This window comes from Nerophis ophidion, linkage group LG17 (genome assembly GCF_033978795.1).
Source record: "Nerophis ophidion isolate RoL-2023_Sa linkage group LG17, RoL_Noph_v1.0, whole genome shotgun sequence".
In the NCBI taxonomy this organism is placed as follows: domain Eukaryota; kingdom Metazoa; phylum Chordata; class Actinopteri; order Syngnathiformes; family Syngnathidae; genus Nerophis; species Nerophis ophidion.
This window is the reverse complement of record NC_084627.1, coordinates 36,809,535-36,832,606: the sequence shown is the minus strand read 5'-3', so window position 1 is coordinate 36,832,606 and position 23,072 is coordinate 36,809,535. Positions and strand designations below refer to the sequence as shown.

At 38.3% G+C, this 23,072-nt stretch overlaps 1 protein-coding gene across 1 annotated transcript in view; it reads right to left on the bottom strand.

The window, feature by feature from the left end:
* The window catches only part of megf10 (multiple EGF-like-domains 10), a 147,000-nt gene that overhangs the window by 44,070 nt on the left and 79,858 nt on the right, over positions 1 to 23,072 (bottom strand). The window contains exons 8-9 of the mRNA XM_061876880.1: positions 22,835 to 22,971; positions 4,332 to 4,544 (exon numbers count right to left, since the gene is read on the bottom strand). Coding sequence (XP_061732864.1) covers positions 4,332 to 4,544; positions 22,835 to 22,971 — 350 coding nt within the window. The remainder of the gene's footprint in view (positions 1 to 4,331; positions 4,545 to 22,834; positions 22,972 to 23,072) is intronic.

The following is a 23,072-nucleotide window of genomic DNA, read 5'->3' as shown; positions in this document are numbered from 1 at the left end:
AACATCTTGAGGATGTTAATTTTGAGAATTGCAAGTTGAATAATGTTTTTTTTCAGAATAAAATGCTTATTTCTACCTTAAAAGTCCTGCTAATTTCTAGATATACAAATCTGATCAAGTAAAATTATCAAATTAATATCTGAATTTTTTTAGTACTTATCTCAAATCTAATGTTTTTATCTTGTATTTTGACCGATGTGTACCTTTCACATTTGAACCGATACGGTACCAGTAACTACTCGGTACCTACAAACCTTCACTCAATGACACCAATTTTCGCTACTGTACTTTTGTGTGTGTTTCCATCCATCCATCCATTTTCTACCGCTTGTCCCTTTTTTGGGGTCACTGTCAGCTGCACTCGGGCGTGTTTATGGGTTGAAAAAAAGTTGTAGAATTGAAATGTCTCTTTTTTTAAGTAACATTTAATAGTGAAATAATGATAATTTTGCTGTTTAGTTGTTGTATCTGTTTTTTTTATACTTCTGAGGCTCATTTGTAATATAAGTGTTATAAAATTAATATATAATAGTCATCGCATGCAGTTGCTATTCCAAGGCGTTAGAGCAGCTGTCACCAACACTGGTGCTGGCACCAGGTAGCCCGTAAGGACCAGATGAGTCGCCCGCTGGCCTGTTCTAAAAATAACTCAAATAGCAGCACTTACCAGTGAGCTGCCTCTATTTTTTTTTTATTTTATTTATTTACTAGCAAGATGGTCTCACTTTGCTTGACATTTTTAATCCTAAGAGAGACAAAACTCAAATAGAATTTGAAAATCCAAGAAAATATTTTAAAGACTTGGTCTTCACTTGTTTAAATAAATTCATTTATTTCAGTTTTTACTTTGCTTCTTATAACTTTCAGAAAGACAACTTTAGAGAAAAAATACAACATTAAAAATGATTGTAGGATTTTTAAACACATATACCTTTTTACCTTTTAAATTCCTTCCTCTTCTTTCATGACAATTTAAATCAATGTTCAAGTTTTTTTTTTTTTATTGTAAAGAATAATGAATACATTTTAGTTTAATTCTTCATTGCAGCTTCTGTTTTTTCGACAAAAAATATTTGTAAAATATTTCTTCAAACTTATTATGATTGAAATTTTAAAAAATGATTCCGGCAAATCTAGAAAATCTGTAGAATCATATTTAAATCTTATTTCAAAGTCTTTCAAAATTTTTGTTCTGGAAAATCTAGAAGAAATAATTATTTTTATTTGTTAGAAATATAGCTTGGTCCAATTTGTTATATATTCTAACAAAGTGCAGTTTGGATTTGAACCTATTTAAAACATGTCATCAAAATTCTAAAATGAATCTTAATCAGGAAAAATGACTAATGATGTTCCATGAATTATTTTTTTTATTTTTTCAAAAAGATTCGAATTAGCTAGTTTTTCTCTTCTTTTTTACGGTTGAATTTTGAATTTAATAGAGTCGAAATTGAAGATAAACTATGTTTCAAAATTTTATTTTCCATTTTTTTCTTGTTTTCTCCTCTTTTAAACCGTTCAATTAAGTGTTTTTTTTCATAATTTTTTCTTTACAAAAAACCTTCCGTAAAAGGAAAAAAAAAATGTACTACGGAATGACATACAGAAATACCCATTTTTTAATATATATATATATATATATATATATATATATATATATTTATTTATTTATTTATTAAAGGTAAATTGAGCAAATTGGCTATTTCTGGTAATTTTTTAAAGTGTGTATCAAACTGGTAGCCCTTCGCATTAATCAGTACCCAAGAAGTAGCTCTTGGTTTCAAAAAGGTTGGTGACCTCTGCGTTAGACAGTAGTAGTGTATAGACTGTTGTGCGTTGCAGAGTAAGGAAGTAGTCTTTGCTATTAAGTTGAATTTGTCACTTGTGTCTTTTGTTTGTTGTTGTTACACAGCTGTTTGATTGTAAAATGCATCTTTGTTAATAATTTTCATTATCGCATTTGGAGGTGTTGAAATCCACATGGAAAAATGGCTAATGCCAATCAGCAGCATGTATAATGCAAATTCAATGTAAATTGGCATCAAGCTCGTGCATTTTGGAAAAGTCGAGCCTTAATGTACGTTCAAGTGTTTTCTTTCAAGCATGGTTTCTTTTTTAGTGTGGAAAACTGCAACATTAATTACAGCAGGGGTGCCCAAAGAAGGGCAAGGGGGCCAAATTTGGTAATTCAACCAGATATGAGTGGGAGTCAAGTTGTACATCTTTGACCCTATGTGGATTACATAAAATCCTTGGTAAATTTAAAGGAAAACTGAGATTTGAAATTGAAATTTTGCCTGCCATTCACTATCCCAAAGTGAGACAAGAAAACACACATTTAAAAAGAATAAAAATCTGCTAGCAAGAGGCAACTACCAATAGAGGTAATGTGGAATTACTTAAACCACCTATGATTGTACAGCTCCGCAAAATAATTAGCGCATGTGCATGTGTGTGTGATTATCTATGGTACTTTAACTTTAACTCCAGTAGCTAGCATACATATCGGCTGTCAATCAAGACACCAGAAAAATAGTTTTTACAATAACAATGTTGCTATAGTTTCGTAAACACGCAGGTAAATGGACCATTGTAGGCATTTTTTAAACATTTTTTAGAGCGTTTTATGGGCGAAAAGGTAGAATCCTAATTGCCTACATTGTTGGCCGCCTTGTGCTAGCAGTTTTTTTACTATTTAGAATGCACTTAAAATGGAAATACATCTTCTTGTCTCACTTAAGGATTGTGGTTGATAGGCAAAACTCATAAAATGTGCGGTTTTACTTTAAACTTGGGACATAATTTTTGTTTAAAAAAAAATATTTAAGATGTTATCTAATCATTGGATTATTTTGAAAACTGAACATAGTGGATGTCAACCCAGAAAAAGAGACTGTTCAGTCTTATGGGTTCTCTGTAAAACATTTAAATATTGTTTTATGAAATGAGGTGGAGACTTGTCCAGGTTGCAGCTGAGATAGGCTCCAGCACCCACCGCGACCTCAAAAGGGACAAGCGGTAGGAAATGGATGGATGGATGTTGAAAAGTCTCTAAATTTGACTTTCTTGACATACCAGACCAGGCATTAAAGGCCTACTGAAACCCACTACTACCAACCACGCAGTCTGATAGTTTATATATCAATGATGAAATATTAACATTGCAACACATGCCAATACGGCCTTTTTAGTTTACTAAATTGCAATTTAAATTTTCCCGCGGAGTTTCCTGTTGAAAACGTCGCGGAATGATGACGTGTGTTTGTGACATTATTGGTTGGAGGGCACATATTAGCCCAGCACCACTTACGGCAAAAAGTCGTCTCTTTTCATCGCGCAATTACACAGTATTTTGGACATCTGTGTTGCTGAATCTTTTGGAATTTATTCAATTAATAATGGAGAATTCAAAGTAGAAAGATTGAGGTGGGAAGCTTTTAGCCTTTAGCCACACAAACACACAGTGTTTCCTTGTTTAAAATTCTTGGAAGTGAAGCTTTACTATGGATCGGAGCAGTCAAGTGAACATGGATCCCGACTACATGTCAACCGGCAGTTTTCGGTGAAAAATGTGTGGTAATAAGTCGCCTCTTACCGGAGATCAGCGGCACTTCTGTCCTGCTGCAGCTTCGTGACTTCCCTCAGAGACTGGCGTCAACACCTCTCCGACTATCAGGTACTATTAAACTCACTAAAACACTAGCAACACAATAGAAAGATAAGGGATTTCCCAGAATTATCCTAGTAAATGTGTCTAAAAACATCTGAATCGCTCCCAATGCAATCGCCTTGTAATTTTTTTTTCTAGTCCTTCACTCTAAATTTCCTCATCCGCAAATCTTTCATCCTCGCTCAAATTAATGGGGAAATTGTCGCTTTCTCAGTACGAATAGCTCTTGCTGCTGGAGGCTCACATTATAAACAATGAGAGGATGTGAGGAGCTCCACAACCCGTGATGTCACGCGCACATCGTCTGCTACTTCCGGTAAAGGCAAGGCTTTTTTATCAGCGACCAAAAGTTGCAAACTTTATTGTCGATGTTCTCTACTAAATCCTATCAGCAAAAATATGGCAATATCCCCAAATAATCAAGTATGACACATAATAATGGACCTGCTATCTCCGTTTAAATAAGAAAATCTCATTTCAGTAGGCCTTTAATGTCCAAGTAAGAACATCTCTCTACTACGCTCCAGCACCCTCCGCAACCCCAAAAGGGACAATCGGTAGCAAATAGATGGATGGATGTTGAAAATTCTCAAAATTTTACTTTCTTGACATACTAGACCAGGCATTAAAGTCCAATAAAAACATCTCTGTGCTACCGTACCTCTGGGTATACTGGGCGTGGCACGGACACTTCTTATCACAGCGGAAGCCGTAGTGTCCTTCTGGGCAGAGTCGGACGTCACAGGTCTCGCCCGTGTAGCCAGGCTCACAAAGACATTTTCCGTTGCTGTGGTAGCATTTGCTGTTGTTCTTACAGCGACACGTCTTTGCGCAGCCAGCACCGTAAGTGCCAACTGGACACTCGTCCTGACACCTGTTCATAGAAACAACAAAAGGGCAATCATTAGGCAAGAGCTGATCATAACAGATCTACGTTATACAATTTTTCAGTAAGAATAAAAAAAAAATCAGTCTTCTAATATGCAGGTTAAGAAATCCTTTAATTTAAGCATTTTTAACATCCTCTTAAAATAATTACAAACACAATAAAAATAACATAACAAGGTGAGTGAAACATGTCCGAAGGATGAGGAAGAAGCAGAGCAATTTTGGTTGTTAATAATACTTATATATTATTATTAGATGTCAGCGCCCCATATATACTGTATTTTCCGGATCATAGGCGCACCAGTTTATAAGGCGCACTGCCGATAAGCGGTCTAGTCAAATCTATTTTCATACGAAAGGTGCACCGGTCATAGGGCGTATTGAACGGGTCATATTATTATTATGTTTTCCCAAATGTAAAACACTTCCTTGTGGTCTACATAACATGTAATGGTGGTTCTTTGGTCAAAATGTTGCATAGATGATGTTTTGCAGATAATTTTTAAGTCGCTTTCTGACAGTCGCTTCAAAAAGCGCCGTTTTGTGCTGGATTACGGGACTGAGCTCCAGAAGAAGACAGGAAAAATAATCCCTTCTGGGTTTGCAAATAAACAGAAAAGCAATCCAACATTTCTAGTTGTGTTTTCTTTTGACAAAGCTATACAATGTACCGTATTTTCCGGATCATAGGGCGCACTGCCGATGAATGGTCTATTTTTTTAAAATCTATTTTCATATATAAAGTGCACCAGATTATAGGGCGCATTAAAGGAGTCATATGGGGACGGCGTGGCGCAGTGTAAGAGTGGCCGTGCGCAACCCGAGGGTCCCTGGTTCAAATCCCAGCTAGTACCAACCTCGTCACGTCTGTTGTGTCCTGAGCAAGACACTTCACCCTTGCTCCTGATGGGTGCTGGTTGTCGCCTTGCATGGCAGCTCCCTCCATCAGTGTGTGAATGTGTGTGTGAATGGGTAAATGTGGAAGTAGTGTCAAAGCGCTTTGAGTACCTTGAAGGTAGAAAAGCGCTATACAAGTACAACCCATTTATCCATCCATCCATCCATTTCCTACCGCTTATTCCCTTTCGGGGTCGCGGGGGGCGCTGGCGCCTATCTCAGCGACAATCGGGCGGAATCATTTATTTATATTATTATTTTTTTCTAAATTGAAAACACTTCCTTGTGGTCTACAAAACATGGTGCTTATTTCGTCAAAATGTTGCATAGATGATGTTTTACAGATCGTCTTCAAGCCGCTTTCTGACAGTCGCTTCTGGATGCGCCATTTTGTGGGCGGTCTTATTTACGTGGCTCACCTTCTTCACCCCGTCATATTTGTTGTACCGGTGTAGCGTGCAAGGATGGAGCTAACTGTTTTAATGACATTCAGACTTTAGTAAAATCAATAACGGAGCAGCATCTCCTCATCCGTGGCTCACTAATGCAATAACCAGGCCAGAAATGTGTCCCATTAAAAACAGTCCAACCAGAACTCTCAAATAACTAAAGTTCCTTGGGTGAATAATGTAAACTCCCTACACCGGTATGTTTTAGCGCTTAAATGGCGAGTTTACTGACAGATATAAGTAAGAACTTTACACTACTTCATATTAGAAATGGTAACAACAGAGGATGAATGTCCCATAACAAGAAGATAGAGAAAAAGATCCGGTTTCAGGGGCAAATCACTCGACTGAGACAGCCCTCGCAAAATTGACCAATGATCTATTGCTAACGATGGACTCTGATGCGTCATCTATGTTGCTGCTCCTCGATCTTAGCGCTGCTTTCGATACCGTCGATCATAATATTTTATTAGAGCGTATCAAAACACGAATTGGTATGTCAGACTCAGCCCTGTCATGGTTTAACTCTTATCTTACTGATAGGATGCAGTGCGTCTCCCATAACAGTGTGACCTCGGACTATGTTAAGGTAACGTGTGGAGTTCCCCAGGGTTCCGTCCTTGGCCCTGTACTCTTCAGCATCTACATGCTGCCGCTGGGTGACGTCATACGCAAATACGGTATTAGCTTTCACTGTTATGCTGATGACACCCAACTCTACATGCCCCTAAAGCTGACCAACACGCCGGACTGTAGTCAGTTGGAAGCGTGTCTTAATGAAATTAAACAATGGATGTCCGCTAACTTTTTGCAACTTAATGCCAAAAAAACGGAAATGCTGATTATCGGTCCTGCTAGACACCGACCACTATTTAATAATACAACTTTAACATTTGACAACCAAATAATAAAACAAGGTGACTCTGTAAAAAATTTGGGTATTATCTTCGACCCAACTCTCTCCTTTGAGTCACACATTAAAAGCGTTACTAAAACGGCCTTCTTTCATCTCCGTAATATCGCTAAAATTCGCTCCATTTTGTCCACTAAAGACGCCGAGATCATTATCCATGCGTTTGTTACGTCTCGTCTCGATTACTGTAACGTATTATTTTCGGGTCTCCCCATGTCTAGCATTAAAAGATTACAGTTGGTACAAAATGCGGCTGCTAGACTTTTGACAAGAACAAGAAAGTTTGATCATATTACGCCTGTACTGGCTCACCTGCACTGGCTTCCTGTGCACTTAAGATGTGACTTTAAGGTTTTACTACTTATGTATAAAATACTACACGGTCTAGCTCCAGCCTATCTTGCCGATTGTATTGTACCGTATGTCCCGGCAAGAAATCTGCGTTCAAAAGACTCCGGCTTATTAGTGATTCCTAGAGCCCAAAAAAAGTCTGCGGGCTATAGAGCGTTTTCCGTTCGGGCTCCAGTACTCTGGAATGCCCTCCCGGTAACAGTTCGAGATGCTACCTCAGTAGAAGCATTTAAGTCTCACCTTAAAACTCATCTGTATACTCTAGCCTTTAAATAGACCTCCTTTTTAGACCAGTTGATCTGCCGCTTCTTTTCTTTCTCCTATGTCCCCCCCTCCCCTGTGGAGGGGGTCCGGTCCGATGACCATGGATGAAGTACTGGCTGTCCAGAGTCGAGACCCAGGATGGACCGCTCGTCGGGACCCAGGATGGACCGCTCGCCTGTATCGGTTGGGGACATCTCTACGCTGCTGATCCGCTTGAGATGGTTTCCTATGGACGGGACTCTCGCTGCTGTCTTGGATCCGCTTGAACTGAACTCTCGCGGCTGTGTTGGAGCCACTATGGATTGAACTTTCACAGTATCATGTTAGACCCGCTCGACATCCATTGCTTTCGGTCCCCTAGAGGGGGGGGGGGGGGTTGCCCACATCTGAGGTCCTCTCCAAGATTTCTCATAGTCAGCATTGTTACTGGCGTCCCACTGGATGTGAATTCTCCCTGCCCACTGGGTGTGAGTTTTCCTTGCCCTTTTGTGGGTTCTTCCGAGGATGTTGTAGTCGTAATGATTTGTGCAGTCCTTTGAGACATTTGTGATTTGGGGCTATATAAATAAACATTGATGAAGAAGCTTATCGTCTACGGAGACGGCACAGACTATAAAGACAGACGCGTACAAATTTTCAGGACTTATGCAGATCCCAAATACAAATCAGCAGGTACCAGAAGGTAAGAAATGTTGCCTTTACATAATATTGCTAAACAAAACACCAGATAATATGTCTTACCTTATACACACACCATAATAATACTCAAATGTTGAAGCACAGTACAATCCATCAAGCGGTGCGCCTTCATGGCTTACCAAAGTCTTACTAAAACCTTATGATAGATTTTTGAACACTGTATGTTATGTTCTATATTTACAATGTAACATATACAATTTTGACCATCATATTGCATTCTACAGGTATATATATGTATATTATATTATTTATTATTATTATTGTCCATGGTGAGCGAAACGTGGTGCTGAATTTCCCCCAAGGATCAACAAAGTACTTTCTATTCTATTCTATTATGTGTGACTGCCATCTACTGGTCACACTTATTATTTCAGCATGTGCCAATTAAAATAACATTGAGGTCGGTAAACACAACCAAAATCATGCCGTACATTAGTCGCTCCGGGTTATAAGGCGCATCGTCGAGTTTTGAGAAAATGAAAGGATTTTAAGTGCGCCTTATAGTCTGAAAAACACGGTACACACTTTGTATGTTTATATGCATATAAAAAATATTGACATTTCTTTGGTTGAAACCAGCATTTTAAGCATATGTACAACTTTAATAGGATTTTTGATTCTTTTCAAGATGATATTAACATAGCGAGATGATGTGATTGTAAACCAGTTCCCTCTTGCATGTATACACTCCCATCCATTAATCATTGTAACAAGCCTTCTACACTTATTTGTATTTTTTTATACATTCTCAGACGAAAGCCAAAATTTCACTTTAACTTTATGAAATAGTCGCGCTCTGAGTTTTTCGTATATTTTTTTGTACCCTGTTTAATTAACCAAGACTACTGCAGTCTAAAATTAATCCTCAAAAAATATAACTTGCCTAATAAATGTGCACACATGTATAATAGATACTTTTGTGGAGCAATGCACATTGACAGCTTCCTCTAATGCAGGGGTCACCAACCTTTCTGAAACCAAGAGCTACTTCTTGGGTACTGATTAATGCGAAGGGCTACCAGTTTGATACACACTTAAATACATTGCCAGAAATAGCCAATTTGCTCAATTTACCTTTAATAAATAAATGCCATCCATCCATCCATTTTCTACCGCTTATTCCCTTATGGGGTTGCGGGGGGCGCTGGCGCCTATCTCAGCTACAATCGGGCGGAAGGCGGGGTACACCCTGGACAAGTCGCCACCTCATCGCAGGGCCAACACAGATAGACAGACAACATTCACACTCACATTCACACACTAGGGCCAATTTAGTGTTGCCAATCAACCTATCCCCAGGTGCATGTCTTTGGAAGTGGGAGGAAACCGGAATACCCAGAGGGAACCCACGCATTCACGGGGAGAACATGCAAACTCCACACAGAAAGATCCCGAGCCTGGATTTGAACCCAGGACTGCAGGAACTTCGTATTGTGAGTCAGACGCACTAACCCCTCTTCCACCGTGAAGCCCTAATAAATAAATGTATATATATAAAAAAATAGGTATTTCTGTCTGTCATTCCGTCATACATTTTTTTTCCTTTTATGGAATATTTTTTGTAGAGAATAAATGATGAAAAAACACTTAATTGAATGGTTTAAAAGAGGAGAAAACACCAAAAAATGAAAATTTAATTTTGAAACATAGTTTATCTTCATTTTCGAGTCTTTAAAATTCAAAATTCAACTGAAAAAAAGAACTGAAAAACTGGCTAATTCGAATCTTTAAAAAAAAAAAAAATAATAATTTATGGAACATCATTAGTAATTTTTCCTGATTAAGATTAATTTTACAATTTTGATGTCATGTTTAAAATAGGTTAAAATCCGATCTGCATTTTGTTAGAATATATAACAAATTGGACACAGCTATATTTCTAACAAAGACAAATCATTATTTCTTCAAGATTTTCCAGCACAAAAATTTCAACAGAAATTCAAAAGACTTTGAAATAATATTTAAATTTTGATTCTAAAGATTTTCTGGATTTGCTAGAATCACTTTTTTGAATTTTAATCATAATAAGTTTGAAGCAATATTTTACAAATATTCTTCGTCGAAAAAACAGAAGCTAAAATGAAGAATTAGATTCAAATGTATTCATTATTCTTTACAATAAAAAAAAATTACTTGAACATTGATTTAAATTGTCAGGAAAGAAGAGAAAGGAATTTAAAAGGTAAAAAGGTATATGTGTTAAAAAATCCTAAAATAATTTTTAAGGTTGTATTATTTCTCTAAAATTGTCTTTCTGAAAGTTATAAGAAGCAAAGTAAAAAAAAAAGGAATTTATTTAAACAAGTGAAGACCAAGTCTTTAAAATATTTTCTGGGATTTTCAAATTCTATTTGAGTTTTGTCTCTCTTAGAATTAAAAATGTCGAGCAAAGTGAGACCAGCTTGCTAGTAAATAAGAAATATAAAAAAATAGAGGCAGCTCACTGGTAAGTGCTGCTATTTGAGCTATTTTTAGAACAGGCCAGCGGGTGACTCATCTGGTCTTTACGGGCTACCTGGCGCCCGCGGGCACCGCGTTGGTGACCCCTGCTCTAATGTATTCTTACCTATACAATGCAAAGTCACTTGCAAAGTACTGCTAGCTAGAGTTCAATTTCTTTACATTTGTTAGATGCTGGGTCTTTGACGGGGCTATTAATTGTTTCCAGACGGCTTGGGTGCGGCATGCCAATTTTAAGCAGTGTTATACCATGAAGTTTGGCTTAGCTCAAACCGTAATTTTCTCCTAAAGTACACATACGTAAAAAGGCTATTCCTGTCTCACCGCTGGCTTGCTTAAGTATATGGTGCAAACCCTCTGATATTGCTAATTATATGCACTAAAGCACTGCCGGCTTCTCTGCAAAGAAAACACGAGGTTGGCTTATTTGTTTTGTTTTCTTTGTGTGATCGCCCAGAGAAAGTGGACGGGATAACATTTGTGCTGAACTATGCAAAATAATGTCACAATTAAAGTTATTAATTAGCATATTGCATATTATGCATAGCTACATTAGAAATTGGGGCGACGGTTAGTAGAGTGGCCGTGCTAGCACTTTGAAGGTTCCAGGTTCGATTCCCGCTTTCGCCATCCTAGTCACTGCCATTGTGCCCTTGGGCAATATATTTTACCCACCTGCTCCCAGTGCCACCCACACTGGTTTAAATGTAACTTGGATATTGCGTTTCACTATGTATAGCACTTTGAGTCACTAGAGAAAAGCGCTAGATAAATATAATTCACCACACTTTATCTAGCGGTAGCCGACATGTATTTGTATGGATTTTGTTGTTTGGTTCAGTATACATTAGAGCAGGGCTGGGAAATTATTTTACTCGGATTTAGATAAAAAAGTGTGTCTGGGGGCCAGAATATCTATTTTTAGGATCACTAATACGAAACCTCACAATGATTGAAAGCTAAAAACATTATGACAGACCACCTTAAAAAACAGAACGGAATTCAATTTTTTTTAACTGAATGAGACACCCAGAATGTACATGAAAATAAAGAATGTGGGATTTACAATATTAACTATGAATGATAAAACACTGAATATTGACTGCATATTTTACAATCAACCGAAACACAACCAAAATGCAACAAACATGGTGAAAAACCCCCCACCTACAACCTGAGATATCTCATAGTGACCACACTAACTAATTAGATGACCATGATAACTAATTAGATGACCATAGTAACTACTAGTATATGATGCAGATTCCAAGCATTGAAATACTTAAAGTATAGTTCAAGGGTCGGCAACCTTTACCACTCAAAGAGCCATTTTGACCCGTTTCACAAAATAAAGAAAACTATGGGAGCCACAAGATTCTTTTGAAATTTAAAATGAAATAACATAGCGTACAAAGTTATTTTTTTTTGCTTTGTGCTATGTATTAACCAGGGGTCTCAGACACGGCCCGTACCTTAGTATGAAAATGTAATAGTGCGGCCCACGAGTTTTATTTCAATGCCGCTTAGATAGATTAGATAGTACTTTATTTATTCCGTCAGGAAAATTAAAATTTTCAGCACAATCCCATTCAAGATCAGGCAAACATTACAGGGAGACAGAACAGGATCGCTGACGGGTCTGCCAGCTTCCAGCGCCCCTTAAAATCGGTCTTAGCCTTGGCCCTGGAGAGGGGGTGCAGACTGAAGCCAAGGGAAAAAAACAACTCATAGCCATAGAACACATTCCTCTTACATGTGTGTAAGAGGAAAACATCAAACATCTAAGAACACAGAGGACATTAAAGACATTAAAGCAGCAGATACAACCAGACACTTCTACATACAGCTATGAATAAAAAGTAAAAGAAACATATACACTGTGGTGGCCTCAGCCGTGTTCCACGCCATCGTCCGCTGGGGTGGAGGGAGCATGGCCAGAGACAGGAGCAGACCCAACAAAGCAACCAAGACAGCCAACTCCACTCTCGGCCAGTGTCCAGTCCGCATGGATGAGCGAGGATACGTCCAAGGTGACTAAGGTGTCCGACACCTGCTCACCCAGCCAAGACACCGTGAAAACCTCTCCGTCCCGGCGCTCAGTGCTAGCTCCGCAGCCATGTCCCCTCATCCGCATCTCCTCCAGTCCCTCCAAACCGACTTGACAACATCACAATTGCCAACCATCTCAATTTTTCCGGGAGACTACCGAGTTTCAGAACAACCATTCTCTCGACTGTCTGCCGGTTTTCACCCAAACATCAATAATAAGGGCGTGCTGTGTCCACAATGCGTTTAGCGCCCTCTATAATCATAACAAACAGCTTACCAGCCCATTCAAGGCTTCAGCTGACACACATAAGCGACTGCAAGGCATACTTGCTCAACAGCCATACAGGTTACATTGAGGGTTGTGATATAAGCAACTTTAGCACTCTTACTAATATGTGCCACACTGTGAAACTACACCAAACAAGAATGACAAACACATTTCAAGAGAACATCCGCACTGTAACACAACATAAACACAACAGAACAAATACCCAGAATCCCATGCATCCTTAACTCTTCCGGCTACATTATACACCCCGGCTACCACCAAACCTCTCCCCACCAACTCCGCCCACCTCAACCGACGCACGGAGGGGGGAGTAGTGAGGGTGCATAATGTAGCGCACGCGGCCCCTGGGCCTTAATTTGCCTAGGTCGATTTTCACATGCAGTGCACCCAAAAAACAATTATGTTACAGCAGGGGTGTCGAACATGTTTTATTTGGCCTGCGGAATGAGTTTGCTAAGTATAAAAATGAGCCAAAATTTTGGAATGAAAGAAACTGCTGTTCTGAATGTGTCCACTAAATGTCCCAATAGCAATTATTTGTATCTTTGTAGATGATGCTACATATGTAAAAAAATACATACATGACACCAGTGCACCAGTCAAGGAAAATGAGGAAACTACATAAATAACAACCTGTAATTAGATTTTGATATAATTTTTTTTATCTTTGAACGATTGAAAATGAACACTAATGAGTTGACTGATGAACATGATCAAATAGTTTATTCAGAAAGTATAAATAAGGACAAATAAAGACAGAATGCTAGTAAACGCAACAACATTATGATTTGTATATTTTCAGAATGTCCTTGTTCTATTTTATTATTAATAATTAATGATATTTATCTTTGTGGAAACACTGATCATCTTAATGATTTCTCACAGTAAATATATATTTTTGGTGACATGTTTTAAATAGGTTAAAATCCAATCTGCACTTTGTTAGAATATATAACAAATTGGACCAAGCTATATTTCTAACAAAGACAAATCATTATCTCTTTTGGATTTTCCAGAACAAAAATTTGAAAAGAAATTCAAAAGACTTTGAAATAAGATTTAAATTTGATTCTACAGATTTTCTAGATTTGCCAGAATATTTTTTTTGAATTTTACTGGTAATCAGAATAAGTTTGAAGAAATATTTCACAAGTATTCTTCGTCGAAAAAACAGAAGCTAAAATGAAGAATTAAATTAAAATGTATTTATTATTCTTGAACATTGATTGAAATTGGCAGGAAAGAAGAGGAAGGAATTTAAAAGGTAAAAAGGTATATGCATTTAAAAATCCTAAAATCATTTTTAAGGTTGTATTTTTTCTCTAAAATTGTCTTTCTGAAAGTTAGAAGAAGCAAAGTAAAAAAATAAAATAATTGACTTAAACAAGTGAAGACCAGGTCTTTAAAATATTTTCTTGGATTTTCAAATTTTATTTGAGTTTTGTCTCTCTTAGAATTAAAAATGTCGAGCAAAGTGAGACCAGCTTGCTAGTAAATAAATACAATTTAAAAAATAGAGGCAGCTCACTGGTAAGTGCTGCTATTTGAGGTATTTTTAGAACAGGCTACTTGGTTGGTGACCCCTGTTGTAAGCAAATATGCATGAGCAAAAATGGGTCATGCCCAAACGATTGCTCTGCTGTTCACAACGACAAATACTTCTTATCTCTCACAACAGTCCATAATACAACAATGTATTTTGCAAATGCTGCAAGAGTTGTCATTATTGTCGTAACATTTTAACTCAGACTATTTCAGCACCACCAAAAGTTGCCATAATTTAAGTGTAATCAACTACAAATGACCCTTTTGAAACAATAACACATCTATAAAAATAACAAATTTTATGTCTGCAATTTTATATAAAGTTATTGGTTAAAATGCTAACATGTTTGCTAGGCGTTTACATGCTAAAGTAGTGCCTAGCGAGATAGTTGTTTTTTTCTCCATCCGTCTGCATCAGTGGATCATACTGTATGTAATATCGACGGTTAAACCAGGAAGAGGACGAACGGGTCACAATGATCGCGGCTAATTTGAACGTGAGTGACATTCAAGCATGCACCTTTACGTCAAGTACAGCAGCTTTACTGGCTAAAATGCTAACAGTTATTATGCTACCACCCAGCAAGATAGCATTAAGTACAAATTGGTAAATGCTAAGTGAGAATAATATTTTGAAGTTGCGTGCTATAGACAATAAACGATATACATGTTACAAATTTGGCTGACAATAGAGCTTTTAAAGGCCTACTGAAATCCACTACTATACCACGCAGTCTGATAGTTTATACATCAATGATGAAATTTTAACATTGCAACACATGCCAATACGGCCTTTTTAGTTTACTAAATTGCTATTTTAAATTTCCTGCGAAGTTTCCTGTTGAAAACGTCTCGGAATGATGACGCTTATGTTGACGCGTGCTTGTGACGTTATTGGTTGGAGCGGACATTTTATCCCAGCACCACTCACGGCTAAAAGTCGTCCGGTTTCATCGCATAATTACACAGTATTTTGGACATCTGTGTTGCTGAATATTTTGCAATTTGTCCAATTAATAATGGAGACTATAAAGAAGAATGCTGTTGATGGAAAGCGGTGGATTGCAGCTGCCTTTAGCAACCAAAACACAGCCGGTGTTTCTTTGTTTGTTGTGAAGCTTTAGTATGGAACAGAGCAGTCAAGCGAACATGTTTCTTTACCACATGTCGACCGGCAGGTTTTGGTGGGAAAATGGTGGTAATAAGTCGGCTCTTACCGGAGAAATGAGCGGAGCTTTTGTCGTTCTTCCTGTAGCAGCTGTCAAATCGGCAGCTGCGACTTTCTTGGCTCCTCCATGGCTTCCATCAGAGACACTGGCGGTCACCACACCCCTCCGACTTTCAACTATGACTTTATAATCTCACTAAAACACTAGTAACACAATAATAGGATAAGGGATTTTCCAGAATTATCCTATTAAATGTGTCTAATAACATCTGAATCGCTTCCACTGCCGTCGCCTTTTTTTCTTCTTCTAGTGCTTCACTCTAACTTTCCTCATCCACGAATCTTTCATCCTCGCTCGAATTAATGGGGAAATTGTCGCTTTCTCGGTCCAAATCGCTCTTGCTACTGGTGGCTATGATTATAAACAATGTGAGGATGTGAGGAGCCCTACAACCGGTGACGTCACGCGCACATTGTCTGGTACTTCCGGTACAGGCAAGGCTTTTTCATTAGCAACCAAAAGTTGCGAACTTTATCGTCGATGTTCTCTATTAAATACTTTCAGCAAAAATATGGCAATATCGCAAAATGATCAAGTATGACACATAGAATGGACCTGCTATCCCCGTTTAAATAAGAATATCTCATTTCAGTAGGCCTTTAATACTACCACGTATCGTGATGATGCATGTTTTAACACATCCTTGCGGTGTCCGACAAATTTGACAGTGACAAACGAATAAAGGTGCCCTAAATCCAATTAAGTGCCCTCTCCAGCGAGCTAGCAGCTATTTTTTTTGACACTGCGAAACTAGTTGCAAGTCACTAATCCAATAGTCACCATAGTGGCAATTATGGTGACCATAGTCCATCCCTAAACTAGGCTGACCATACGTCCTCTTTTCCCCGGACATGTCCTCTTTTGCGGCGTTGTCCGGCGTGTCCGGGCGGGTTTTTTTAAATGCGTCAAACGTCCGGCATTTTGAATTAGGGTTGCGTGTATTTGTTGGCTGAGTTCTTAACGTTTACTTTCAGAGCGTGCATATCACAACATACAAGATGCCGTCATGGCGACACACCACCCCCCTTTACCAGGCTACCGCGCATGCTTGTCACTCCTGTTGCATGCTGGGTAGTGTAGTCCTTTTATTCCCTGGCTCATAACATCACACTGGCTGTAAATATTGTAGTTGCTGGCTACGGGGTGTTAGCCAATGGCTTTGGTTGGGGGCGGGACTTCTGGGGAAGTTAGGAAAGAGACGCTATTGACTGAAAGTGTTGGTTCAAGTTTTGCCGGGAAAAGGAAATTGTCAGGCTTGAACTTGGTCTTGGGTTGTTTTCCCAAGGTGCAAAGCGAATGGAGTGGAATAGGCGTGAAGGTAGGTACATATTTAATTTATTTACTCAAAAACTAAAAACAGGAAAAAACAAAAAGCGCTCACAATGGAGGTACAAAACTTGGGCTATGAAACAAAAGACTAGCACAAAGGCTATAAACTATAAACATGAAACAAAACACTTGTGCTACGGCATGAATGACAAACACTTACGTGGACAAAATGAACAGCATAGCAAGGCATGAAGCAGATAATCGAGGTCGTGAAGGAGGTGATGTTGCCAGGCTGACTACCTGGTAACTGTGGCTTAAATAATGAACTTGATAAGTGAAAACAGGTGTGAGACAAGACAGGTGAACTGATTGGTCGTCATGGTAACAAAACAGGGAGTGACAAGAAAAGGAACTTAGAGTCCAAAGGTCAAAAGCACCTGATATTCCTAGGCAGTCTCCCATCCAAGTACTAACCAGGCCAGACACTGCTTCGCTTTGAGAACAGATGAGATTGGGGATGCTCAGGGTAGTATGGCCATACAAAACTCATGATCAGACATGACAGATGAAAACTAAATCAGTTGGCATGGTAACAAGACAAACAAGGAAATGCAAAACAGAACTAAATGTCCCAAAAACTAAACATAGCATGACCAAAACAAAACATGAACCATAGGCGTGACAGAAATAGACTTCTTGGTAAACACTAAGGTGAGTGTAAGACCCCAGAGATTTAAGCGTTAAATATAAAATGTATGTATGCCCTGGCACACCATTATTATCATTTCATGACCCAAGCAAAACACTTTTTACACTTTTATACTGAAATAAATACAGCTACAACTTATTAAATATAAACATGGGAAAAATTACCAGCACCGGTAAAGTTTAGATCCATGAAGGAAAGAAGAAAGTGAATTAATGTTTATAACTGAATACATTTACATATGTATACACATTTGTTTTCTTTTTTTAAATTATTTTTCAAAATGAATTAAGTAACATTTATGACAACCTTTTTCCAAAACACGATATAGAATGTGAGATACAACAGGATAATGAATACGGTTATCATTTGTTTTCAAAACGCTTACAAAAAAGTGGGACCCCAAAAATATACCTGGGACCCCATTTTAGAAATCCCTAGCGCCAACACAGCCGTCAACAGAGGATAAAAAATGCTTTATTTAAATAAATATATTATTTATACAGCAAGTTCGAGTGTCATTGGCAAATTTTCACCTACACCCGGCCTTGGCACGCATATATGTGTCCTCTTTTTGGGATTTCAGAATATGGTCAGCCTACCTAAACTCAATGCTAGCGCCACAGCCCAAGCTCTTCTTGCACATCTCCTCCAGTCTCAACACAGACTCTGGTGTGGCAGAGAGCCAGCAGCTGGACTCTGGTGCAAACATGGCCATGGCCAAAAGGCTCCTCCAGGCAGATCCGAAAGTTCACAAAAATGCACCAAAAAGTACAGCAGAAGTCCCGAAAAGGGCCGAACCAAAAGGCAAAAAACACACCAGAGGGAAACATCAAGAACACAAAAGGAGGACACTCAAGAGTGCAGAGCTCCTGCAACCAGCAACCACTACACAACACACACCATAATAAGTGTGCCGTCAGGGCCAGCAAGGCCTTCTCTGCTGGCTTAACATAACCAGAAATCATGATCATAATTAAAGATAAAAGTAATTCATTTACTTTCACTAAATATCTAAAAGTATTCATATCTTCATGTCATATCATTCTCTTTCCAGTGTTGTTGTTTTTAGTTTTAGTTTGTATCCAATCAGAATTCAGCTAGCTTATGTTGCCATGCTGTATCAAATCTGCCCGAGGCCTTCAGAATCAACAATGCAGGCATCTATGCACTGCAAGGGAACGGACACATAGTCTATAGAAAATTGCGATAGCCAATCAGATCGCGAGTTGTTGTCAGTATGACCTTCGAGCTGGCCTGACGTTGTGATTGGATACTCACTTGGGAGTCCCAAGTGAGTATCCAATCACAATATGCAAAATCAGGAAGTGCCACAGGAGCCATACGAGCCTTAGAAAGCCACAGAAAACTCGCCGGTACTCACAAAGAAGGAGAGCAACATGTTGGTTAGGTGGCAGATATATATTTGCAAGAACATTTTCAAGAAGGATACTTAAGAGAAACTACATCTTGTGAGACGAGGTGTAACGGCTGGATGGCATAGCGATGACGTGTTTGTTCCTCCAAGGATGCGTGAGCAAGAGCACAGCGTAAGGTAAGATATGCATGATTTATTAAAGTAATAAAACAGGCTAAGGAACAAAAACACTGGAGTTAAGCATAAAGGCAAACAAAAAGCGCTAGCATGGAAGGCTAGGAAGACAAACAGATAAACAAAATTTGGCACAAAGGCACAAAAAGGTAGAACAACACATTTAGCATGAGAGTTAAGAAAAAAGAATGAGCGTAGCATGAAAGCTATCGAGTAATAATGATCAAATAGCAGTCTTCACTTGTTGCGTATAAGCAAAAACCCAGACCGACTGAACAGAAAAGGCTGGCTTATATAGGATGGTGATTAGAAAAACAGGTGTGCGTATTATTATTCCCTTTGGAGTCGCGGGGGGCGCTGGTGCCTATCCCAGCTACAATCGGTCGGAAGGCGGGTACACCCTGGACAAGTCGCCACCTCATTGCAGGGCCAACACAGATAGACGGACAACATTCACACTCACATTCACACACTAGGGACCATTTAGTGTTGCCAATCAACCTATCCCCAGGTGCATGTCTTTGGAAGACGGAGGAAGCCGGAGTACCCGGAGGGAACCCACGCATTCACGGGGAGAACATGCAAACTCCAGACAGAAAGATCCCGAGCTCGGGATTGAACCCTGACCACTCAAGACCTTCGTATTGTGAGGCATACGCACTAACCCCTCTCCCACCATGAAGCCCGGGGCAAAAAACCGAAGGATTTAAATCAGAGCCAATACTGTTTATTGCTAATGTTGGCTTATTTTGCACTATTGAATTTATTTTGCAAAATATATGTTACTATGTAATTAAAATGGAATATGGACATAATTCAAATATTGATTTGATATTGTTGCCTAATCATAGTAATCAGTCAAATATTTAGAAAATTTGAAGTATCAGTATCACCGATACTGCCGCTGTAACTACTTGGCATTGGATCGATACCCACATTTATAGTATCACCCAAACTAATGTAAAGTATTTAACAACAAAAGAATAGGGGCTTATTAAATTTTACAGAAGTGTAGTGTTACAAGAGAAAGTAACCAGATAAACAGTAAATTAATAAGTAGATTGATAAAAGTTTTGAGAAAATAATACAACTGGAAATGATGCATATGTTACCGCATATGACAGCAGCTGAATTAGGAGCCTTTTTAACCCATTTTGAAATTTATATGCCAGATATAATTTTGTGATATATAGTATTAATGCATGAGGCTGCAATATATACACCAAAGTCCCATATAACGCGATCGTACCTTAGACCCCGAATTTCCGCCCGTATTTTTCCACCAGTCAATTATACTGTTTTTTCTTGTGTAATTACAAACATACACAGTAAATCTTTATGAAAGTCTCCAAAAATAAGGAATACAAATAAAAAATACAATTAAAAACAACACAATATCACCTACTGCAAACACTCAAATCTAAGTAATATTAAATATCTCATATAAAGGTGATATTTGCTTATTTTCTGTCTGATAAGATCATTCTTCTCACTAAGCAGATTTTATGTTAGAATGTTTTACTTCTTTTAAGGGATTCGGTCCTAAATGATCTCGGTAAGATATTACAGCTTGTTGCTGAGATTTTATGACCTACTGTATATTGAGTAAAACATGCTTGAAACTAGAATATAATCTGTTGCAAAGCTGTGTCATCAACACTCACAAGTATAAAACTACTGTTTTAAAGTAATACATTCTTTTTTCAAGCATGAAAAAAAAATCATGACTTTGACACAATTGTGTCTCATATTAAAACAGATGACAGACAAATAAACTTTGCTGTTTTATTTTCAATGAAACAATAGAAAATACGTACTTATAGAGTAGTACACTTGTTATTAGTGAGAATATACTTATTTTAAGGTATTTTGGGGTTCATTGAGGTTAGCTAATTTTACTTGTTTTCGATTGGCAGATCATTTTGCTTAGTTCAAATAAAATACCTCTCATTTTTGTATTTTTTTTCTTGTTTTTGACCACTGACTTTTTGCAGTGCATTCTGTGACACAATCCATCATTCACATCACTTCACACTTCACTATCATACCAAGCAGGTTTAGACAGCCGAGCTACGCGAATAACTTTTTCGAAAAGAAAAGGGTGAAAAATAAGGAGTCGGAAATAATTTGATCTGTATTTTATGGACCCAAACGGCCGCGTTATAATGAACTTTGAGAGTATTGCAATATGGATTGTAGGCCATATCGCCCATTCCTATGTGATGTAAACATTCTTATCGGCCTACTGAAACCCACTAATACCAACCACGCAGTCTGATAGTTTATGTATCAATTATGAAATATTAACGTTGCAACACATGCCAATACGGCCTTTTTAGTTTACTAAATTGCAATTTTAAATTTCCCGCTAAGTGTCCTGTTGAAAACGTCGCAGAATGATGACGTGTACGCATGACGTCACGGACTGTTATGAAATATTAGCGCTGCGCACACACACAGCTAAAAGTCGTCTGCTTTAACCACATAATTACAAAGTATTTTGGACATCTGTGTTGCTGAATCTTTTGCAATTTGTTCAATTAATAATGGAGAAGTCAAAGTAGAAAGATGGAGTTGGGAAACTTTAGCCTTTAGCCACACAAACACACGGTGATTCCTTGTTTAAAATTCCCGGAGGTGAAACTTTACTCTGGATCAGAGCGGTCAAGCGAACATGGATCCCGACCACTTGTCAACCAGCGGTTTTCTGTGAGAAAATTGTGGTAAGAAGTCGCCACTTACCGGGGATCAGCTGAGCTTGTGCCGTCCGTACAGCTGCCGTCAACTTCCATCAGACACTGGCCTCAAGACACCCGTGGATACACCCTTCCGACTATCAGGTACTATTTAACTCACTAAAACACTAGCAACACAATAGAAAGATAAGGGATTTACCAATATTATCCTAGTAAATGTGTCTAAAAACATCTGAATCCGGCCCAATGCAATCGCGTTTTTTTTCTTTTTTTTTTTTTTCTCTAGTCCGTCGCTATCAATATCCTCAAACACAAATCTTTCATCCTCGCTCAAATTAATGGGGAAATTGTTGTTTTCTCGGTCCGAATAGTTATTTTTGTTGGAGGCTCCCATTAAAAACAATGTGAGAATGTGAGGAGCCATCAACGGGTGACGTCCTCGTCTGCGACTTCCGGTAAAGGCAGGGCTTCTCTGTTAGCTACTAAAAGTTGCGAACTTTATTGTCGATGTTCTCTACTAAATCCTTTCAGCAAAAATATGGCAATATCGTGAAATGATGAAATATGACACATACAATGGACCTGCTATCCCCTTTTAAATAAGAAAATCTAATTTCAGTAGGCCTTTAAATTCGAAAAGAATTTCGGTTACAGAAAATGTTGAATTATTGCTTTTGGAATGTGGAAAATGAATAGCTTCCTAAATGACCTTGAAGGTTTGAATTTAGGAATAAAGTTGAGAAATGTGAAAATAATAGGGATTATTTTCTGTTATGGAAAAGGTGAACCCTCAGGGAGAGTGGGGGATTTTATGGATGTGGACAATTGTTAGTCTGAATATGATGAAGGTTCACATTTCTTAAAAAGCTGCATTGTTTTCTTGTATTCCAATGAAAGACACCTCTTACCGTTCTCCTGTGTACCCAGGGCTGCAAAGACACTGTCCACTGGATGAAAAACATAATCCATTGTTGTGACACTGACATTCTTGAGAACAGTTTGGACCAAATCTCCCCTCTGGACATGGCTGTCCGCAGACTGTACCCTGTAAAAACAACATACATACATACATACAGTATTATTTTACAGTACTGTAAGTTTTTAAGATGTCTGGCTTGTCTGCATGTCTCACATGTCTAGTACTGT